At 36.3% G+C, this 24,013-nt stretch overlaps 1 protein-coding gene across 3 annotated transcripts in view; it reads right to left on the bottom strand.

Moving 5' to 3' along the window:
- Window positions 1-20,721, bottom strand: part of LOC137244759 (trypsin) — a 75,893-nt gene extending 55,172 nt beyond the window's left edge. The window contains exons 1-2 of one of the 3 annotated variants that reach the window (XM_067774228.1): window positions 20,609-20,721; window positions 19,638-20,018 (exon numbers count right to left, since the gene is read on the bottom strand). In XM_067774228.1, the coding sequence (XP_067630329.1) occupies window positions 19,638-19,854 (217 nt within the window). In that variant the 5' untranslated portion in view covers window positions 19,855-20,018; window positions 20,609-20,721. Of the gene's footprint in view, window positions 1-19,637 lie in introns of all 3 variants that reach the window. The other 2 variants (XM_067774226.1, XM_067774229.1) reach the window with 2 other exon arrangements.
- Between the last annotated feature and the right edge of the window lie 3,292 nt (window positions 20,722-24,013).

The following is a 24,013-nucleotide window of genomic DNA, read 5'->3' as shown; positions in this document are numbered from 1 at the left end:
AGAGAGTATCTCAAATTTCGGATAGTTCACTCGCTGATGATTTAAGGCCATGATACGTTTCTCTAAAATTCATCCCCGGATTTTGTAATCTGAGCTGCACATGATCAATCCTCCTTAAGATTTCATACCAGAAATGAACTAATGTTATGAAACTAAAATTTAGCATATTTTGCAAGAGAATTGTGGCTTTGCTTCCGGTGTTATTTGTGGTGTTATTTGTGGTGTAAGTGTCCTCTGCTAATTGTTCTAAGTGTTCTACTATATTCTTTAGCCCATCGACGGTAACTCTAACCGCTTGTTTTCTGGCGCTCCATCGTATTTTAGATTAACCTTTGACAGTTTTGTTGAAGCATTTTTTACTAACTCCCATAGTAACGTTGTACGTTAAAAAAAAATACATATGCTTTCAATTATTCCACAACCTGTCGCAAGTGTTCCGGATATATGCATGTATTTTGTAGTATAGACAATTTTTCCAGAAATCAGTTATAATAAAAATACAAATTATCCAGGAAGTTATGCTTTGCGGACGATTTGGAGCCCCCTGTGAGTAGCGCCCGGGGCAAGTTGCCCTCGCCCCTCAGCACGCCACTATTTTCGATCGCTATGTTAGCTTTCTTACAATTACGGGAGTCGTTGGTGCCATATGTCGTATCGCTATAGTCGTATCCCTAACATAATCAGCTGTTTATCGTTACGACGGTAAACCAAAAACCAATTGGTTGGCAATTATACGGTTACGACCTTAGCGGCACCAATAATCGATTTCATTGATTCCCATAGGGTTGGTCGAATCAGCTGTTATAAGGTTACCGATACGGTTACCGATAAAGCACCAATGTCGGCAGCTATAAACGGATTACGACATTTCTTGCTACCGTTGAGATAACTAAGAACATCTCTCATATTTATTGCAATTTTTGTGCCCGCTAAAATTCAAGATGATTATATTGCGAGTGGAGGGCACTACTAAAGGGAAACCTCAGAAGCACTATAACCCGATCAGACGTAATCTCTTCTGATCAAATGTTTGCATCTCAAAACAGCGTTTTATTTAGCCAAAATGTGAAATATATCATGGGTGACTGATTTTTCTCCAAAGATGGAAGTCGAGCAGAGTTGCTTGACTACTGAACCTGAAGAAACATTCCTAACCAATATTAGATATATTAACCAAAGTCTTACCTCTTGTCGTACTAAAGAACCACCAGCAGAGTTAACGCTTAGATAGTATGATTAAATATGGCCTTAAGCCAACAGCGACTTCACTAAAATATCGTTAATAGAGCTCGACCTGCCGAAAGCGTTAAAAAATACGTACGGGCTACGTTGCTCGAAGTTATTGGCTGGTAAATATAACATTCGGTCAAATTCGATCAAGTGATAGATTTATGAACTCAGCCCGCTACTTGAAAACCAGTTTTTATTCACAAATCAAATGTTTGGCGCAATCCTATCAAAAAACAAGAAAGAAGTCTAAGTTCGGGTGAAACCGAACATTACATACCCAGCTGTACACTTGAAATGCTGTTGTTGCTATGTGTGCTTAATAGTGTTACAAGGCTGCGCAATAATACATATATATATGGTTCTATTCTCAACTAATTTTTCTTCGAGTTATGGCTCCATTCGCGTTTTCAATTTCATCGTGTACGGTTCGCTGAAATTCCTTGCAGCTCAACCATATGAAAAATTGGACCTATAATATGCGGTTGAGTATAAATCCAGACCACAAGGAATTTCACAGCGTTACGTGCAAGTAAAACGTGTTCCGCGTTAAATTATCAAGAAAGTGAAGCATCTTCAAAAACTAAAAAATAAACCACTCACGAGTAGTGTTAGAATATATGTATAAAACCTTCGTTTTATACACAATTTCAGTGGCAAAAACATATAAGTGCTATCGGGCTAATAACTGAAATAATTAATCCAAACAACATCACTATAACGTTAGAAAATAAATTTATAAAATGTGTAAATTTAAACATACATAAAGCTATCGATTTATGTATATACATGCATACCGTTGTGGAAAATAGAATACATAATATTCCCGCGGACAAACGGAACATATAAAAATTAACCGAATACATAAATGTACAGTCATGTACATATAATCATATCGCACTTAAACTGGCTATAATATAAAACCAAATATGACGTACATCTGTACTGAAATAAAACAACACAAAAACTAAAGGTTTTGGAAAAAAGATTGGATTGTTTGCAAGGATATACATGTGCTTTAAAAAAAATTTAAATAATTATATACCAAATTTGACCAAAATTCTTGGATAATACAAATTACCGGATAATACATGACGCCACCGAACATAAACGGAATAATTAACGGGATAGTAATTGCCATTCTACATAAATGTACAGTCATGTACACACAATATTAACATATCAAATTGGACCAAAATACAAACTTAATTACAAACAAAAATTGAACATATTGTGATTTTAACACCAAATACGACAAAGTTTTCTTGAATCATACAACCAAAAATTTTAACATGCTGTGATTTTGAAGATTGGAGGGAAATATCAAACAAACCAAAATTGAACATATTGTGGTTTTGAAGATTAGATTGGAAAAAAATATCAACAAATTAAATTGGATAAAAAATACAAACTTAAATGGAAGATTAATAATTCAGCTTAAATCAATCTGGAAATAACCTGCCGTGGTGCCATTTAAAAACCTATTTTTAATTGAATTTTTAAGAAAATTAGAACAATGACAAAAATTAATACCAAATCGCAAGCTGCTACACATGGTTCTGGCCTTATGGTATTACCATTGTGTACTAGTGGAGCCAAAATTACATATATACTTTGGAAAGTTAATCCAGAAATTAATCATCTTATACATTTGACAATAACATGGAACTGAGACTTTCAACGATAAGAAGGCCTTCCTCCACGCAATCAACTCTCGAAAAAAAGAGTTACGGCTCCCGAAGTATAGAAAATTGCTTAGTCATAAAAGGGGCGGTGCCATGCCCATTTTTTAAATTTGAAGTTTTTCCTATTTATTGTTTTAAATCCACTTGGGAAATGAAATACAATTGATATAAAGCTCTTTTTGCAAATATATAGCTTATTTTATTCGTCCACGTCGCCTTTAAAAATCTTTTATATAAAAGTGGGCGTGGTCCCTAACCGATTTCGTAAATTTTTCTTCAAAGCATTCCTTATAGTAAAGGGAACCTCTCTGCCGAATTTCGTTACGATAGGTTTAACGATTTTTGATCTATGATTAATAATATTTGTAAAATTGATTTTATCACAAGTGGGCGGTGCCACGCCCATTTAAAATTTTTTTTTAATTTTTATCAGGAGTCTCAATATCGGTCCACACATCATATTTCAACATTGTAGATGTATTATTTACTAAATTATCAGGTTTTATGTGTTTTCCAAAATGTTATATATATAAAATGTTGGCGTGGTTATCATCCGATTTCGCTCATTTTCAATACCAATATATTCAGTCCAGATAAGCTCGTGTACCAAATTTGATGAAGATATCTCAATATTTAATCAAGTTATCGTGTTAATGGACAGACGGACGTACGGACGGACATGGCTCAATCAAATTTTATTTCGATACTGATGATTTTTATATATGGAAATCTATATCTATCTCGATTTCTTTATACCTGTACAGCCAACCGTTATCCAATCAAAGTTATAATACCCTGTGTACAAATACAGCTGGGTATAAAAAAAAGTGAGTTAATGTTCATAGGAACATCGATGACCATTCACGATTTCCTTAAAAAGTTCTGTAGCAGTCTATAAGGCTTTCATCTGACAAACTTCAAGTCTGCCTTCTGAGATGCCCCCGAAGTTCAGTACCAGGGCTTCGCGAAACATGTACCTCACTGGCACAAATCTCTGTATCGGCATGCGACAGGAAAAATAGTTACAAAATTGTCAAAAAAAATTTTTTTTTCAAATGAAAAACAATATTTTTCACTTCTTGATAGAGAGTAAGGACCCTAAAACTGTACTCATAAATATGAACAGAATTAACTAACGTCTTTTGAAAGTTTTTGCAATATAGATTTTTCTTTCTTTAACCATTTAAAATTAAAAAAATATAACAATTTTTGTTGTTATATCGGCCTACTGATTTTAAGATCGCGGGTTCGAATCGAGCTCAAGGCCTAACAATTAAGAAAAAATTTATCTCAACAATAATAATGATAAAAAATTATTGTTAGGCCTTGAGCTCGATTCGAACACGCGATCTTAAAATCAGTAGGCCGATATAACAACAAAAATTGTTAATACATCCCAGAGCACGGGGAAAAAAGTGTCAATAAAAAATATGACACTATGGCGGCATTGCCAACAAACAAGTCCAATTTTCACAGCCATTCTGCAACAGATGTCGCAGTGTTGTGAATATCAATTGGCACGAAACAGAATAGAAGTAGGATTAATGAAGACAAACAAAAAACCGCTGTGATGGCTGAATGGTTATAGCAGCGGCGCCTAAATGTTGCCGATGAAGGAATTTAGCAGTTCCCGAAATGGATCTATACAACGAGCTTTGGCAGTTGTCTAAAATTTGTTCTTTCTTCTATTCTAATTTAAAAAAATTTTTTCAATTAAGAAAAAATTTATCTCAACAATAATAATGATAAAAAATTATTGTTAGGCCTTGAGCTCGATTCGAACCCGCGATCTTAAAATCAGTAGGCCGATATAACAACAAAAATTGTTAATACATCCCAGAGCACGGGGAAAAAAGTGTCAATAAAAAATATGACACTATGGCGGCATTGCCAACAAACAAGTCCAATTTTCACAGCCATTCTGCAACAGATGTCGCAGTGTTGTGAATATCAATTGGCACGAAACAGAATAGAAGTAGGATTAATGAAGACAAACAAAAAACCGCTGTGATGGCTGAATGGTTATAGCAGCGGCGCCTAAACGTTGCCGATGAAGGAATTTAGCAGTTCCCGAAATGGATCTATACAACGAGCTTTGGCAGTTGTCTAAAATTTTTTCTTTCTTCTATTCTAATTTAAAAAAATTTTTTCAATTAAGAAAAAATTTATCTCAACAATAATAATGATAAAAAATTATTGTTAGGCCTTGAGCTCGATTCGAACCCGCGATCTTAAAATCAGTAGGCCGATATAACAACAAAAATTGTTAATACATCCCAGAGCACGGGGAAAAAAGTGTCAATAAAAAATATGACACTATGGCGGCATTGCCAACAAACAAGTCCAATTTTCACAGCCATTCTGCAACAGATGTCGCAGTGTTGTGAATATCAATTGGCACGAAACAGAATAGAAGTAGGATTAATGAAGACAAACAAAAAACCGCTGTGATGGCTGAATGGTTATAGCAGCGGCGCCTAAACGTTGCCGATGAAGGAATTTAGCAGTTCCCGAAATGGATCTATACAACGAGCTTTGGCAGTTGTCTAAAATTTTTTCTTTCTTCTATTCTAATTTAAAAAAATTTTTTCAATTAAGAAAAAATTTATCTCAACAATAATAATGATAAAAAATTATTGTTAGGCCTTGAGCTCGATTCGAACCCGCGATCTTAAAAAAATATATTGAAAAATTAACTGAGGTAAAAATACAAATATTCGTACATTTTCTATATTCCACTTTTTCTGAAATATTTTGATTTTGCTTTTCCCAAGATTTGAACCCATGATCTTCGTAGAAAAGTGCTCTGCATCCACACCATAGCAACCAAACTATTCCTATAAATAAAGCTGGGGCGGCCACCGTGGTGTGATGGTAGCGTGCTCCCCCTTCCACACCGTATGCCCTGGGTTCACACCCCGGGCAAAGCAACATCAAAATTTTAGAAATAAGGTTTTTCAAAAAGAAGACAATTTTTCTAAGCGGCGTCGGTACTCGGGAGTGTTTGGCAAGCGCTTCGGGTGTACTTCTGCCATGAAAAGCGCTCAGTGAAAACTTATCTGCCTTGCAGATGTCGTTCGGAGTCGGCATAAAACATATAGGTCCCGTCCGGCTAATTTGTAGGGAAATCAAGAGGAACACGACGCAAATTGGAAGGGAAGCTCGGCCTTAGATCTCTTCGGAGGTTATCGGACCTTACATTTTTTTTTTAAATATCTAAATGATCCAAGTTTTTTCTTTTCACTCAGAGATTTTTCTTTAATTCGTTTAGGCTCAATCTCCAAATCGTTTGGACCGGATCTCTGAATTTTAAGTCAATGGAAAAGAATAGATAATTGGTGGGTTTATATTCTTTTTATTTTTATCTTCTTAATTATACCGAAATGATTAGGATAAAGTTTTGAGTTGATTAAGCCAAGCTCATCTGTCTCTGTGAGTGCAAACTAGTCCCTAAGATTTTTGAGATATCTTCACGAAATTTGATAAGCTCGTATATTTGGGTGTCTTCAGCATTTGTCGGCCAAACCGCACCGCTGAAGCATATATCTCCCATGCAACCGAAATTTTTGATAAAACGGTTTTTGTAATTTTTGTCTCATTTTAACAGCTTAAAGCTTGGAATTTTACCATATGCCGGCAAATATAGCATGCTTTAAAAAAATCGTAAAAATCTGTCATATATATATATAGTATACCCATACAACTGATTGTTTAGAATTTATTACTTTTTAAAATTTCAGCCGATTATTGTTCAGCTCCTTATATGAAAGTTATTAATGCCGTTGTTTCTAGTTTTGGTTAAAATGTTTACCAATAATTGTTATTTCTGCGACCGCCGTGGTGTGGTGGTAGCGCGCGTAGGTTCCGTCCCGCCAGCTTTTAGGGAAAAATAAAAGGAGCGTGACGCAAATCGGAAGAGAAGCTCGGCCTAAATCTCCTCGGAGGTAAGTCGCGCCAAGTGTTAACTTATTTTTTCTACAATATAGGTTTTAACCAGGTCGCTGGAGTAGTGAAAATTCACTGACGATTTTTAAGTTCTAGGGATTTCAATGCAGGCTCATGTAAAAGGCACCGAGGGAAACTCGAAACGCCATTAGGCATCTTTTTTGGGGTCTAAGTTAGGTTGAACTGGCTCGTCCGTGAGAACCTCGCATAGGGTGAATGAGTTCATAGTGTTACCCTTTTGGGGTCTTACCGCCACTCTTCTCAAGATCGTGATATGATAGGTGTTTTCCGAGTTTAGATTCGTGTTCAGCTCAGTAAAGCAATCACTCTTATATAAGAAACATTGAAAATAATTCAATAAATTGGAGACCTCTCAAGTTACCTTCTTTTTTGGTTCAAGTTTTAAATTAAATTGAGCAAAAATTTATAATCCCAAAATTGTTTTGTTTTAAAACCAAAAGTTATAGAATTTAAAAATTTTACTTTGTAGGCACTTCTAGTGTTACGTTTTCAAAGCAAAGTCCAAAAGTTTAAAAATCTAAAAATAGAAACTATTCTTTTTCACAACATTTTTCTATATATGTTAGACGATCAAGTTCTGCCAAAAAAAATTTGGTTAAGTCATAAATGTAGTACAAAAAGTTTCATATTAAAGCTGAAACTTTTATCCGCATACCAAAAATAAAAAAAAGTTTAAATGCGCTTTTCGTGCCGTAGCGTCTTCTTCCATTGGCATAACATGACTTAGCCAGCGAAGCTTTTGGGTTTTTATTTGCTCCACTGTCGTCATATCTGCGTAAAGCTCATATAGCTCATCATCACACCTCTTTGAATACTCGCTGTCGGCAACACGGACAGGACAATAAATCTTCCAGAGAACTTTTCTATCGAACACTCGAAGAGCCATCTCAGCTTCTCTCGACTTCGAATATGATTCCGAGCCATACATCAGGACATGTATGATGAACAATTTGTAGAGCGGATTTCTGTTCGTTGAGACAAATTTACTTTTCAACCTACTCAGTCCAAAGTAGCACTTGTTGGCAAGAGTTATTCCCCGTTTTATTTCTAAGCTCACCTTGTTTTTTATGTTAATGCCGCTTCCCATTAGGCGGAATCCTTTAAAGTATGGCGTTTATATCCATCAACAGTGCGGTGGCTGGCAAGGCGCGAAGGCGCCGATTCTTTCTTGGATGACAGCAAGTACTTCGTGTTGTCTGCATTTACAGCAAGTACAACCTTCTTCCTTTTCTATCTTATCCAGAGAAAGAAGAACGGTTCTACTTCATATTACTTAAAACATGGTCAGTTAACTCTCGAACTTTCTTTCAGTTTTGTCCGTTTTGAGTTTTTTAACAAAAAAAGAAAAAACAAAAAAAAAAAACAAGTAAGGAAGCCTAAGTTCGGGTGTAACCGAACATTAAATACTCAGTTGAGAGCTGTGGAGACAAAGTAAGGGAAATCACCATGTTGTAAAAGGAACCTAGGGTAACCCTGGAATGTGTTTGTATGACATGTGTATCAAATGGAAGGTATTAAAGAGTATTTTAAGAGGAAGTGGGCCATAGATCTATAGATGGACGCCATTTAGGGATATCGCCATAAAGGTGGACCAGGCCTGACTCGAGAATTTGTTTGTACGATATGGGTATCAAATGAAATGTGTTAATGATAATTTTAAAAAAGAGTGGGCCTTTGTTCTATGGGTGGACGCCTTTCCGGGATATCGCCATAAACGTGGACCAGGGGTGACTCTAGAATGCGTTTGTACAATATGGGTATCAAATGAAAGGTGTTAATGAGTATTTTAAAAGGGAGTGGGCCTAAGTTCTATAGGTGGACGCATTTCGGAATATCGTTATAAAAGTGGACCTGGGTTGACTCTAGAATGCGTTTGTACAATATGGGCGTCAAACGAAAAGTGTAATAAGTGTTTTAAAAGGGAGTGGGCCTTTGTTCTATGGGTGGACGCCTTTCCGGGATATCGCCATAAACGTGGACCAGGGGTGACTCTAGAATGCGTTTGTACAATATGGGTATCAAATGAAAGGTGTTAATGAGTATTTTAAAAGGGCGTGGGCCTTAGTTCTATAGGTGGACGCCTTTTCAAGATATCGACATAAAGGTGAACCAGGGGTGACTCTAGAATTTGTTTATACGATATGGGTATCAAATGAAAGGTGTTAATGATTATTTTAAAAGGGAGTGGGCCTTAGTTCTATAGGTGGACGCCTTTTCGAGATATCGACATGAAGGTGGACCAGGGGTGACTCTAGAATTTGTTTGTGCGATATGGGTATCAAATGAAAGGTGTTAATGAGTATTTTAAAAGGACGTGGGCCTTAGTTTTAAAGGTGGACGCCTTTTCGAGATATCGACATAAAGGTGGACCAGGGGTGACTCTAGAATTTGTTTGTACGATATGGGTATCAAATGAAAGGTGTTAATGAGTATTTTAAAAGGGCGTGGGCCTTAGTTATATAGGTGCACGCCTTTTCGAGATATCGACATAAAGGTGGACCAGGGGTGATTCTAGAATTTGTTTGTACGATATGGGGATCAAATGAAAGGTGTTAATGAGTATTTTAAAAAGGCGTGGGCCTTAGTTCTATAGGTGGACGCCTTTTCGAGATATCGACATGAAGGTGGACCAGGGGTGACTCTAGAATTTGTTTGTACGATATGGGTATCAAATGAAAGGTGTTAATGAGTATTTTAAAAAGGCGTGGGCCTTAGTTCTATAGGTGGACGCCTTTTCGAGATATCGACATGAAGGTGGACCAGGGGTGACTCTAGAATTTGTTTGTGCGATATGGGTATCAAATGAAAGGTGTTAATGAGTATTTTAAAAGGACGTGGGCCTTAGTTTTAAAGGTGTACGCCTTTTCGAGATATCGACATAAAGGTGGACCAGGGGTGACTCTAGAATTTGTTTGTACGATATGGGTATCAAATGAAAGGTGTTAATGAGTATTTTAAAAAGGCGTGGGCCTTAGTTCTATAGGTGGACGCCTTTTCGAGATATCGACATGAAGGTGGACCAAGGGTGACTCTAGAATTTGTTTGTGCGGTATGGGTATCAAATGAAAGGTGTTAATGAGTATTTTAAAAGGACGTGGGCCTTAGTTTTAAAGGTGGACGCCTTTTCGAGATATCGGCATAAAGGTGGACCAGGGGTGACTCTAGAATTTGTTTGTACGATATGGGTATCAAATGAAAGGCGTTAATGAGTATTTTAAAAAGGCGTGGGCCTTAGTCCTATAGGTGGACGCCTTTTCGAGATATCGACATGAAGGTGGACCAGGGGTGACTCTAGAATTTGTTTATACGATATGGGTATCAAATGAAAGGTGTTAATGAGTATTTTAAAAGGGCGTGGGCCTTAGTTATATAGGTGCACGCCTTTTCTAGATATCGACATAAAGGTGGACCAGGGGTGACTCTAGAATTTGTTTGTACGATATGGGTATCAAATGAAAGGTGTTAATGAGTATTTTAAAAAGGCCTGGGCCTTAGTTCTATAGGTGGACGCCTTTTTGAGATATCGACATGAAGGTGGACCAGGGGTGACTCTAGAATTTGTTTGTGCGATATGGGTATCAAATGAAAGGTGTTAATGAGTATTTTAAAAGGACGTGGGCCTTAGTTTTAAAGGTGGACGCCTTTTCGAGATATCGACATAAAGGTGGACCAGGGGTGACTCTAGAATTTGTTTGTACGATATGGGTATCAAATAAAAGGTGTTAATGAGTATTTTAAAAGGGCGTGGGCCTTAGTTATATAGGTGCACGCCTTTTCGAGATATCGACATAAAGGTGGACCAGGGGTGATTCTAGAATTTGTTTGTACGATATGGGTATCAAATGAAAGGTGTTAATGAGTATTTTAAAAAGGCGTGGGCCTTAGTTCTATAGGTGGACGCCTTTTCGAGATATCGACATGAAGGTGGACCAGGGGTGACTCTAGAATTTGTTTGTACGATATGGGTATCAAATGAAAGGTGTTAATGAGTATTTTAAAAAGGCGTGGGCCTTAGTTCTATAGGTGGACGCCTTTTCGAGATATCGACATGAAGGTGGACCAGGGGTGACTCTAGAATTTGTTTGTGCGATATGGGTATCAAATGAAAGGTGTTAATGAGTATTTTAAAAGGACGTGGGCCTTAGTTTTAAAGGTGGACGCCTTTTCGAGATATAGACATAGAGGTGGACCAGGGGTGACTCTAGAATTTGTTTGTACGATAAGGGTATCAAATGAAAGGTGTTAATGAGTATTTTAAAAAGGCGTGGGCCTTAGTTCTATAGGTGGACGCCTTTTCGAGATATCGACATGAAGGTGGACCAGGGGTGACTCTAGAATTTGTTTGTGCGGTATGGGTATCAAATGAAAGGTGTTAATGAGTATTTTAAAAGGACGTGGGCCTTAGTTTTAAAGGTGGACGCCTTTTCGAGATATCGACATAAAGGTGGACCAGGGGTGACTCTAGAATTTGTTTGTACGATATGGGTATCAAATGAAAGGTGTTAATGAGTATTTTAAAAAGGCGTGGGCCTTAGTCCTATAGGTGGACGCCTTTTCGAGATATCGACATGAAGGTGGACCAGGGGTGACTCTAGAATTTGTTTATACGATATGGGTATCAAATGAAAGGTGTTAATGAGTATTTTAAAAGGGCGTGGGCCTTAGTTATATAGGTGCACGCCTTTTCGAGATATCGACATAAAGGTGGACCAGGGGTGACTCTAGAATTTGTTTGTACGATATGGGTATCAAATGAAAGGTATTAATGAGTATTTTAAAAAGGCCTGGGCCTTAGTTCTATAGGTGGACGCCTTTTCGAGATATCGACATGAAGGTGGACCAGGGGTGACTCTAGAATTTGTTTGTGCGATATGGGTATCAAATGAAAGGTGTTAATGAGTATTTTAAAAGGACGTGGGCCTTAGTTTTAAAGGTGGACGTCTTTTCGAGATATCGACATAAAGGTGGACCAGGGGTGACTCTAGAATTTGTTTGTGCGGTATGGGTATCAAATGAAAGGTGTTAATGAGTATTTTAAAAAGGCGTGGGCCTTAGTCCTATAGGTGGACGCCTTTTCGAGATATCGACATGAAGGTGGATCAAGGGTGACTCTAGAATTTGTTTGTGCGGTATGGGTATCAAATGAAAGGTGTTAATGAGTATTTTAAAAGGACGTGGGCCTTAGTTTTAAAGGTGGACGCCTTTTCGAGATATCGACATAAAGGTGGACCAGGGGTGACTCTAGAATTTGTTTGTACGATATGGGTATCAAATGAAAGGTGTTAATGAGTATTTTAAAAAGGCGTGGGCCTTAGTCCTATAGGTGGACGCCTTTTCGAGATATCGACATGAAGGTGGACCAGGGGTGACTCTAGAATTTGTTTATACGATATGGGTATCAAATGAAAGGTGTTAATGAGTATTTTAAAAGGGCGTGGGCCTTAGTTTTAAAGGTGGACGCCTTTTCGAGATATCGACATAAAGGTGGATCAAGGGTGACTCTAGAATTTGTTTGTGCGGTATGGGTATCAAATGAAAGGTGTTAATGAGTATTTTAAAAGGACGTGGGCCTTAGTTTTAAAGGTGGACGCCTTTTCGAGATATCGACATAAAGGTGGACCAGGGGTGACTCTAGAATTTGTTTGTACGATATGGGTATCAAATGAAAGGTGTTAATGAGTATTTTAAAAAGGCGTGGGCCTTAGTCCTATAGGTGGACGCCTTTTCGAGATATCGACATGAAGGTGGACCAGGGGTGACTCTAGAATTTGTTTATACGATATGGGTATCAAATGAAAGGTGTTAATGAGTATTTTAAAAGGGCGTGGGCCTTAGTTATATAGGTGCACGCCTTTTCGAGATATCGACATAAAGGTGGACCAGGGGTGACTCTAGAATTTGTTTGTACGATATGGGTATCAAATGAAAGGTATTAATGAGTATTTTAAAAAGGCCTGGGCCTTAGTTCTATAGGTGGACGCCTTTTCGAGATATCGACATGAAGGTGGACCAGGGGTGACTCTAGAATTTGTTTGTGCGATATGGGTATCAAATGAAAGGTGTTAATGAGTATTTTAAAAGGACGTGGGCCTTAGTTTTAAAGGTGGACGCCTTTTCGAGATATCGACATAAAGGTGGACCAGGGGTGACTCTAGAATTTGTTTGTACGATATGGGTATCAAATGAAAGGTGTTAATGAGTATTTTAAAAAGGCGTGGGCCTTAGTCCTATAGGTGGACGCCTTTTCGAGATATCGACATGAAGGTGGACCAGGGGTGACTCTAGAATTTGTTTGTGCGATATGGGTATCAAATGAAAGGTGTTAATGAGTATTTTAAAAAGGCGTGGGCTTTAGTCCTATAGGTGGACGCCTTTTCGAGATATCGACATAAAGGTGGACCAGGGGTGACTCTAAAATTTGTTTGTACGATATGGGTATCAAATGAAAGGTGTTAATGAGTATTTTAAAAAGGCGTGGGCCTTAGTTCTATAGGTGGACGCCTTTTCGAGATATCGACATGAAGGTGGACCAGGGGTGACTCTAGAATTTGTTTGTGCGATATGGGTATCAAATGAAAGGTGTTAATGAGTATTTTAAAAGGACTTGGGCCTTAGTTTTAAAGGTGGACGCCTTTTCGAGATATCGACATAAAGGTGGACCAGGGGTGACTCTAGAATTTGTTTCTACGATATGGGTATCAAATGAAAGGTGTTAATGAGTATTTTAAAAAGGCGTGGGCCTTAGTCCTATAGGTGGACGCCTTTTCGAGATATCGACATGAAGGTGGACCAGGGGTGACTCTAGAATTTGTTTATACGATATGGGTATCAAATGAAAGGTGTTAATGAGTATTTTAAAAGGACGTGGGCCTTAGTTTTAAAGGTGGACGCCTTTTCGAGATATCGACATAAAGGTGGACCAGGGGTGACTCTAGAATTTGTTTGTGCGATATGGGTATCAAATGAAAGGTGTTAATGAGTATTTTAAAAGGACGTGGGCCTTAGTTTTAAAGGTGGACGCCTTTTCGAGATATCGACATGAAGGTGGACCAGGGGTGACTCTAGAATTTGTTTGTACGATATGGGTATTAAATGAAAGGTGTTAATGAGTATTTTAAAAAGGCGTGGGCTTTAGTTCTATAGGTGGACGCCTTTTCGAGATATCGACATGAAGGTGGACCAGGGGTGACTCTAGAATTTGTTTATACGATATGGGTATCAAATGAAAGGTGTTAATGAGTATTTTAAAAGGGCGTGGGCCTTAGTTATATAGGTGCACGCCTTTTCGAGATATCGACATAAAGGTGGACCAGGGGTGATTCTAGAATTTGTTTGTACGATATGGGATCAAATGAAAGGGGTTAATGAGTATTTTAAAAAGGAGTGGGCCTTAGTTCTAAATGTGGACACCTTTCGAGATATCTCCATAAACGTGGACCAGGGGTGACTCTAGAATGTGTTTGTACGATATGGGTATCAAATTAAAGATATTAATGTGGGTTTTAAAAGGGAGTGGCCCTTAGTTGTATATGTGAAAGCGTTTTCGAGATATCTACCAAAATGTGGACCAGGGTGATCCAGAACACCATCTGTCGGGTACCGCTAATTTATTTATATATGTAATACCACGTACAGTATTCCTTCCAAGATTCCAAGGGCTTTTGATTTCGCCCTGCAAAACTTTTTCATTTTCTTCTACTTAATATAGTAGGTGTCACACCCATTTTACCAAGTTTTTTCTAAAGTTATATTTTGCGTCAATAGACCAATACAATTACCATGTTTCATTCCTTTTTTTGTATTTGGTATATAATTATGGCATTTTTTTCATTTTTCGTAATTTTCGATATCGAAAAAGTGGGCGTGGTCATAGTCGGATTTCGGCCGTTTTTTACACCAATGCAAAGTGAGTTCAGGTAAGTACGTGAACTGAGTTTAGTAAAGATATATCGATTTTTGCTCAAGTTATCGTGTTAACGGCCGAGCGGAACGACAGACGGTCAACTGTGTATAAAAACTGGGCGTGGCTTCAACCGATTTCGCCCTTTTTCACAGAAAACAGTTATCGTCCTAGGAGCTAAGCCACTACCAAATTTTACAAGGATTGGTTAATTTTTGTTCGACTTATGGCATTAAAAGCATCCTAGACAAATTAAATGAAAAAGGGCGGAGCCACGCCCATTTAGAAATTTTCTTTTATTTTTGTATTTTGTTGCACCATATCATTACTGGAGTTGAATGTTGGCATAATTTACTTATATGCTGTAAAGATATTAAATTTTCTTTTAAAATTTGAATTAAAAAAAAAAATTTTTAAAAGTGGGCGTGGTCGTACTCCGATTTTGCTAATTTTTATTTAGCAGATATATAGGAATAACATTAACGTTCCTGCCAAATTTCATTATGATATCTTCAACGACTGCCAAATTACAGCTTGCAAAACTTCTAAATTACCTTCATTTAATAGTGGGCAGTGCCACGCCCATTGTCCAAGATTTTACTAGTTTTCTATTCTGCGTCATAAGCTCAACTCACCTACCAAGTTTCATCGCTTAATGCGTATTTGGTAATGAATTATCGCACTTTTTCGATTTTTCGAAATTTTCGATATCGAAAAAATGGGCCTGGTTATTGTCCGATATCGTTCATTTTAAATAGCGATCTGAGATGAGTGCCCAGGAATCTACGTACCAAATTTCATCAAGATACCTCAAAATTTACTCAAGTTATCGTGGTAACGGGCAGACGGACGGACGGACGGACGGACATGGCTCAATCGAATTTTTTTTCGATACTGATGATTTTGATATATGGAAGTCTATATCTATCTCGATTCCTTTATACCTGTACAACCAACCGTTATGCAATCAAAGTTAATATACTCTGTGAGCTCTGCTCAACTGAGTATAAAAATCAATACTATTATAATTCGTATAACATTCAGAGATATTTACGTACACGCATTCATATGGAAATACCTCAAGTATAAATATGTAGCATAATAGCTTATATAATTGCTATCAAAATGTCAACAAATTTCGATTGAATGTCACGGTCAAATGAATCATAATCATTTTTGGTTTGGCCATCGTGTTGAAAAACTTTGACACATAATCTGTTTGCAACTATTGGTTTGAAATTGATTGTACATTTGTTGGAATTTTGTAGGTAACATGCTGAGTCACTGCAGATTTCTCTTTTCGTCTTTTAATAAAAAAATACGCATTGTTGCTGCAAATTGCCTTTTTATCAAAAAGTTTTATTAGTTTTTTGAACCATAGATTATCACAAGTATCACATGTGCTGTCTTGATGTCATTAACCAATGAACTATTTAAAGTGGAGGGAAATTGCTTTGGCTTTATTCGCCACTGACAGCCTCGCAACTATGCCCAAATTTTGTTTAGACTTCGAAATTTGCCTCAAAAAATAGAGTTCTTAATATTAATATTAAGGTGGTCTGCATTGAATTTTTCATTGCACCTGGATGTACTAGAGAATATTCAAAATATCATCAACGCCTCTATAAAAGAGCTTTTGAAATATTTGAAAATTTTACAGTTAATTCTCGTATATTCAGCTAAACAACAAAGAAAACAAAGAAAAAAACTATATCAGATTTAAACTGAACAAGTAAGGAAGGCTAAGCTCGGGTGTAACTGAACACTACATACTCAGCTGAGAGCTATGGAGACAAAATAAGGGAAAATCACCATGTAGGAAAATTAACCTAGGGTAACCCTGGAATGTATTTGTATGACATGTGTATAAAATGGAAGGTACTAAAGAGTATTTTAAGAGGGAGTGGGCCATAGTCCTATAGGTGGACGCCATTTAGGGATATCGCCATAAAGGTGGACCAGGGCTGACTCTAGAATTTGTTTGTAAGTTATGGATATCAAATTAAAGGTATTAATGAGGGTTTTAAAGGGAGTGTCCCTTAGTTGTATATGCGAAGGCGTTTTCGAGATATCGACCAAAATGTGGAGCAGTGTGATCCAGAACATCATCTGCCGGGTACCGATGATTTATTTGTATATGTAATACCACGAACAGTATTCCTGCCAAGATTCCAAGGGCTTTTGGTTTCGCCCAGCAGAACTTTTTCATTTTATTCTACTTAATATGGTAGGTGTCACACCCATTTTACAAAATTTTTTCCTAAAGGTATATTTTGCGTCAATAAACCAATCCAATGTTTCGTCTTTTTTCGTATTTGGTATAGAATTATGGCATTTTTCGTAATTTGCGATATCGAAAAAGTGGACGTGGTCATAGTCGGATTTCGACCATTTTGTATACCAATACAAAGTGAGTTCAGATAAGTATGTGAACTGAGTTTAGTAAAGATATATCGGTTTTTGCTCAAGTTATCGTGTTAACAGCCGAGCGGAAGGACAGACGGTCGACTGTGTACAAAAACTAGGCGTGGCTTCAACCGATTTCGCCCTTTTTCACAGAAAACAGTTATCGTCCTAGGATCTAAGCCCCTACCAAATTTCACAAGGATTGGTAAAGTTTTGTTCGACTTATGGCACTAAAAGTATCCTAGACAAATTAAATGAAAAAGGGCGGAGCCACGCCCATTTTGAAATTTTCTTTTATTTTTGTTGCACCATATCATTACTGGAAGTGAAAGTTGACATAATTTACTTATATACTGTAAAGATATTAAATTTTTGTTAAAATTTGACTTAAATATTTTTTTTTTAAAGTGGGCGTGGTCGCTCTCCGATTTTTCTAATTTTTTTAAGCATACATATAGTGACAGGAGTAAAGTTCCTGCCAAATTTCATCATGATATCTTCAACGACTGCCAAATTACAGCTTGCAAAACTTTTAAATTACCTTCCTTTAGAAGTTGGCGGGGCCCATTGTCCAAAATTTTACTAGTTTTCTATTCTACATCATAAGTTCAACTCACATACCAAGTTTCATTGCTTTATCCGTCTTTGGTAATGAATTATCGCACTTTTTCGGGTTTTCGAAATTTTCGATATCGAAAAAGCGGGCGTGATTATAGTCCGATATCGTTCATTTTAAATAGCGATCTGAGATGAGTGACCAGGAAGCTACGTACCAAATTTCATAAAGATATCTCAATATTTTCTCAAGTTATCATGTTAACGGGCAGACGGACGGACGGACGGACGGACGAATGTACATGGCTCAATCAAATTTTTCTGCGACACTGATGATTTTGATATATGGAAGTCTATATCTATCTCGGTTCCTTTATACCTGTACAACCAACCGTTATCCAATCAAAGTTAATATACTCTGTGCGCTCTGCTCAACTGGGTATAAAAATACTCTATCTCACACTTAGTTTAAAAGAAGATGCCCTCGTTATTATATCATAGCTGTTCTCAAGACATAAATATCGAAAAAAGGGTATTCGAAAAAAAGACGTTGGCGTGCCCATTTTTTTATTTTTTCAATTTTATTTATACTTTTTTTTTTATTTATACTGCAACCAGGATCGGTGCTTCGGGGCAGCTTCAGCGCCGACCATACGGCCATAGTAGTATTATTATTATTATTACAAGACAAACAGAATAATTGATTCCCAATCTGCGCTTCAAGGGAGATCTTAAGACCACAATAGAAGTGGACAGTTGGCGCAAGGGTGCCCGGAAATAAACAGATCCTACAGGCTGCCGGATTACTGTAGCGTTTTCCAAGCGAAATAATTAGCCCTAACCAATGTAGTTGAAACACTGGAAGAGAATACCTTAAACTGCAACAGTATGAACTTTTATATTGACAGCCAAGCAGCAATTAAGGCAATAATCTCGCATAGGACAGCATCTATATGCGTGTTAAAGTGTAAGCAGTCTCTGGAGAGAATCGGGACAGGGAGAAGCATACACCTATATTGGGTCCCAGGGCATATAGGAATAGATGGGAATGAAAAAGCAGATGAACTAGCTAAAAAGGGTGCATCTCTTGAAGCTTGCTCCGTAGACGTCCCAATTAGACTGGGCGAGATTAATCGAAGGCGAGAGGTGCACATGATCGACCAAACGGGAAAGGCTTTGCTTCAAGTGCGGGGCTATAAAGTGTAGAAGTTTATGTGTAGCTCTTACAGCCTTAGACTAACAAAGTTACTTCTATCATTAAAAAGAGAGGACTGTAGACTCATGACGTTCTGTGTTCCTGTCGTGCGCTTGCCAGGCTAAGACTCCAGCTATTAGGCGTGATACAGCTATCAGATCTAGAAGCAGCAAATGGCGTAAGTCCTAGGAAGCTACTAGTATTTGCCATGAGGACGGAGTTATTTTATAACACAGGTCCTGGTTTTTGATAGGGTTTTTCGGTTTGGTCGTCAAAACAAACTTCTCGTAACACTACGGACTTATTCAGCCTATGTGAGGTCCTCATGGACCGGCCAGTTCAACCTAACCTCACCTGATACATATTTTAAGTTATCCTATCAAAATTGTTCCTCTAAAAAAATAGAAATGGTCTCAAACAAACAAAATATCGTCACGTGTCGTAAGCTAGTCACTATAATTGATATGTAGTAGAAAGGACTCCGATCAACATATTTTAAGTTTTGAAGCTGGTGCCAGATATAAAAAAAGAAGAAACAAACAAACTGCTCCAAAGTCGTGGTGACAATCAAGACCCAATAAAGATAAAAAAAATGTTTACCAAACATCGGCGCTCATTCATATAATTGTTTTGCTATACAGTAAACACTAATTTTATTTAAATTATTATAAAGTTTTATAATGTAAACAATTGTGTCACTTACAATCCAATTCTTCGAAGAATTTACCCTCCTTTGGCAGCTCCTTTTCAATAGCATTCTTGAGCGCCGGTGTGACAACTTCATTATAAACACTATTATAATTTTTCTCCACACCAGAGGTAAAACCGAAATTGTGGAAGAGTAAAATAAACGTCAACGTTTTTAGGAAAAAATTGTCGATCATTTTAGTCGAAATGCTAACGCTGAATCCATGTGGCATTTTATGAATTGAGTAAGTAATTAACTAATATCACGTATTTTGTTTATAAGATTTAATGAACTCAAGTCAAATTTACCAAATAATTATACACTTCTTGGAAAATATTTTTAAAAGTTTTTCAGATTTTCAGTTTTCGGAGACTTGAGCGTGGATCTCAACTCATCCTTAGTTAAAAATAATTAATCACTTTTTTGGCTGAAGATTTTATATAATTTAATTTGCTTAGACATTTTTTTGCGTGTTTCTTTGCTATACCTTAATTTTTTTTCGCTTTAAAACTACTTTTTAACTGCACTGCTATTGCTTAATCTGGCTGCACCACTTGCATAAGTAATCAAATTTCATTCGAACTTAAACAGAAATAAGCGCACTATGTGAAGTTGTGAGATTTTTTTTTTTTTTTTTTGGTTTTTCGGTAGATGAGAAAACTACAGCAAATGAGTTAACTAAAACTTGCACATCTTTGTCGTTTGCACACACTTTTAAATTATGTTTTGTTATTCAACAAAACCTTTTTTTGTACTTTAATAACTAAATTTAGCTGACTCATTACGCTACCTTAAAATTGAACATAGTTTTATTGGTGGTAATTTTGGGTGACAAAAGAGTTTTTATTTATCTCATAAACTTTAGATCTTTCTAACGTAATATTTTTTACATCACTTTTTTACACTGCAAACTTTCCAGAAAATGTTTGCATCCACCTTCAAGCGAAAAACACCTTCCTAGGTGTATTTGTGAAGAAAAAAATCACTGCGCATGCGTTTGGCGTCGAGTTGTGACATTTAATTTTCGCATGCGTAAACGTTGTCGCGCGATTATTATTCCACCACGAGCCGCGCGCGTTAAAGTCAAAACAGTAAATAACAATGTCGTCGCGCAAAATTTCAAAATCAACAAGCCACATATTCATCAGTTAGGTCCCTCACAAACACAAACACAACAAGTAAGGATGGGACTGTCTTCGGCTGTACCGAAGACTTCATACCTTTCATGAATGGGGCTGAACAATAATCTTATCCCGTTCGTAATCTCCAAATAATCGGATGTATAAGATAAGAAATGTATAGCGAACAGATGTACATACCTTAACGATTTTTAAGATAAATATAAAATAAAAAATGGCAAAAACCCCCCTTATCTGAAAGATCGGTTGTATGGGATATATATTATATAGCTCCAATCTAAATGATTTTTACATGAAATCTTCTATGATATATTAGAATAAATTTCACCAAGTTTAATGTTTTTATATTACAAATTAAGGGAGAAATGGCCAAAAATCTGTCTATCTGAACGATAGGTTGTGTGGGATATAACTATATATAGCTTCGATCAAAGTGATTTTTTCACGATATCTTCTATGATATATCAAAATATATATCACCGAGTTTCACGTTTATACTTTCTAAATTGCGACAGGAATGACCAAAATCGTCTTATCTGAACGATCGGTTGTATGGGAGATATATGTTATAGTGGTCCGATCCTAACGGATCCGACAAATGTCCAATATAATACAAAAATACATCCTTGTGCCAAATTTCATTGAGCTATCTTCTATATTTCTCAACGTTACAAACATCGGACCAAAGTTAATATACCATTTCATGTTCATGAAAGGTGTAAAAAGGCAGCATGCGCTTGCGCAGAGTTTATTCAATGCTCAACTCAACCAGCGATCGATTGCGCTGTCAGAGAAAAGTAACACAAAGTCTACATATCAATAATAATAAATTTATTAAAGTGTTTAAACATTAAAATGAGAAAACTCAAAGGTAAACTATCTGAGCATCTCTTTAAGTAGCATATTAACTTATATATCATGTATGTAAACAATAACTCATATACGTATATATATCATAAGTTCATGTCAACTATACTCAAATTCACATACAGCAGCGAACACGAAATAGCGATCTAAATTTTTACCAAATTTTTTCAATTAAATTACTTTTGTGTTAAGCTTCGAATATTCGAAAAATATTCTACGAAAATTTGGAACTTGTAATTTAGAGTTTGCTGAATTTAACATTTTGTTGAAATAACTCTAATATGCGAAAATAATTTTACGATTATTTCGAAGTTTTCTTAAAGTTTACTGAGCTTTCTTGAGTATACAGCGTTGTAGCCAAATCAACTAAACTCTAAGAAAGTACAAGTTACAGGCATCTCAAAATTCGTATTTCCTTTCATTCAAAGAAAATCTGACACACTCTAGGAAAAAAAAAAAAAATGCCAAGACTTCTTTCGAATTTTGAGCGAATTTTCGCTTGCTTCGACAGACTAAAACTGGTTAGGCTACAAAACTGCACACTTCAAAAAGTTAAAAATTTTCCAAGTTTCGATTCGAACTCAAGGCCAGAACAATAATCTTTTTGTAATGATAATTATTGTTACTTTGTAATTTTTCTATAATTAAAAAATTGTATTTTGTTTTTGGAATAGTAAGTAGAAAATTTTTAGACAACCCGCCATAGCTGCGCAGATAGATCCATTTCGAAGAGTGCTAAGGCTGCTATGGCAGGTTGTCTCAAAAATTTTCTACCTACTATTCCAAAAACAAAATACAATTCTTTAATTATAGAAAAATTAAAAAATAACAATAATTATCATTACAAAAAAATTATTGTTCTGGCCTTGAGTTCGAATCGAACCTTGAATCATTTATCAATAGGCCGATAAAAACAAGAACAATGGTTAACAATTTTCGTTAGATTATTTTCGAATTTGTTCGAAAACATTTTCGATATCAATTCCGTGCTTTTGGATAGAAATCGATTACTTTTGGATACCAAATCGATAACTTTCGATAACAAATCGATAAAACATTAGTCACGTTTGGATAATTTTCGATAAATTGTAGATAATCTTTCGATGACAAATCGCTTACTTTTCGATAAAATATCGATACCTTTTCGATAAGACATCGACACATTTTCGATAACAAGTATATAATATTTGAAAGGATATCGATAAATTTTCGATATCAAATCGGTACATTTGAATGATTATTCTGCAAATAGTCAATAAGCTTTCGATAATAAATAGAAATTCCATAAAAAACTGATAGATCGCTAATAAGAATTGTAAGTTCATAAGTAAGCTTTGCTATCGATAGCAATACTTATATAACAATTCGTTAAAAAATCTATACACCTGGTCGATAACATACCTTTAATAAACCCTTCCATAAGAAATGGATAAAACGCCCACTTCTGGCTCGTAACTTCATTAGCCGATGGTAAGTTGCAGGCATGAAAACCGAAACGAATTTATATAAATGGATAAAAAATGCCAACTGAAAGTAGTTTTTATATGCAAATGGGTATAGATATACATATGTCATAACCACAATGCGGGATTTCTCACTCACGGTCGAATGCTTGCCTTGATGGCATTTCCACTGGAAGTGAGTAGTCAATCGTAAAAGTATGTATGTATGTATGCATGAAGTCATGTAATCACCAAATGAAAACGAAAGTGAAATATAAACTTTAGGCGATTGCGTTACCGTTGAATTTGTTATTGTTGTTATCTTATGAATGAAGGCTTGAAATGTGCGAGAGAGATTTTAAGCACGTAGACAGACGAAATCTCATACGCCTTTGTAATAAAATACTTAATTCGCTATAAATTCCACCTTGACCGACGAGAATACTTAACACTCGATAATCCCAAAAAATAAAAGGGAAAAAAGTTGAAAACTTCCTAAAAAATGCTTCGAAAATAAAAGCGAAACCGCTTATGCTTAAATATTTATATCTTTATTATTAAAAAATTAATTACACCGAACGCAATTTAGACTTCAAATAGCCCCTAAGCAATTCAAAACGTAGTGTGCGAACACCTTTGTCTACATGACGCATTCTTAGCTCACAAAAACTTACTTTCTTCCTTTTTTGATTCTTTGCGAGAATCGTTCTTAGTATTCGGCACTCTCTACTTACATTTTTATTTAAGTCAATGATAATCTTGAGAGATTTATTCTCTTACAAAAAATATATTTTTTCAAGTGTATGTGGCGTTCTGTGATCCTTCTTTTCTATAAATCTCTAAGGCAGTTCATGATGTTACTTTCGTTAAAATAATTTAGTAAACAAAGAAGCAATGGGGGCGCGAATTACGATTCAGTAAATGAGTAATGTTCCCTGCCGCC

This window comes from Eurosta solidaginis, chromosome 3 (assembly GCF_040869045.1).
Source record: "Eurosta solidaginis isolate ZX-2024a chromosome 3, ASM4086904v1, whole genome shotgun sequence".
Taxonomy (NCBI): domain Eukaryota; kingdom Metazoa; phylum Arthropoda; class Insecta; order Diptera; family Tephritidae; genus Eurosta; species Eurosta solidaginis.
Note: the sequence above shows the minus strand (reverse complement) of the source record. Positions and strands in the feature narration are given on the sequence as shown.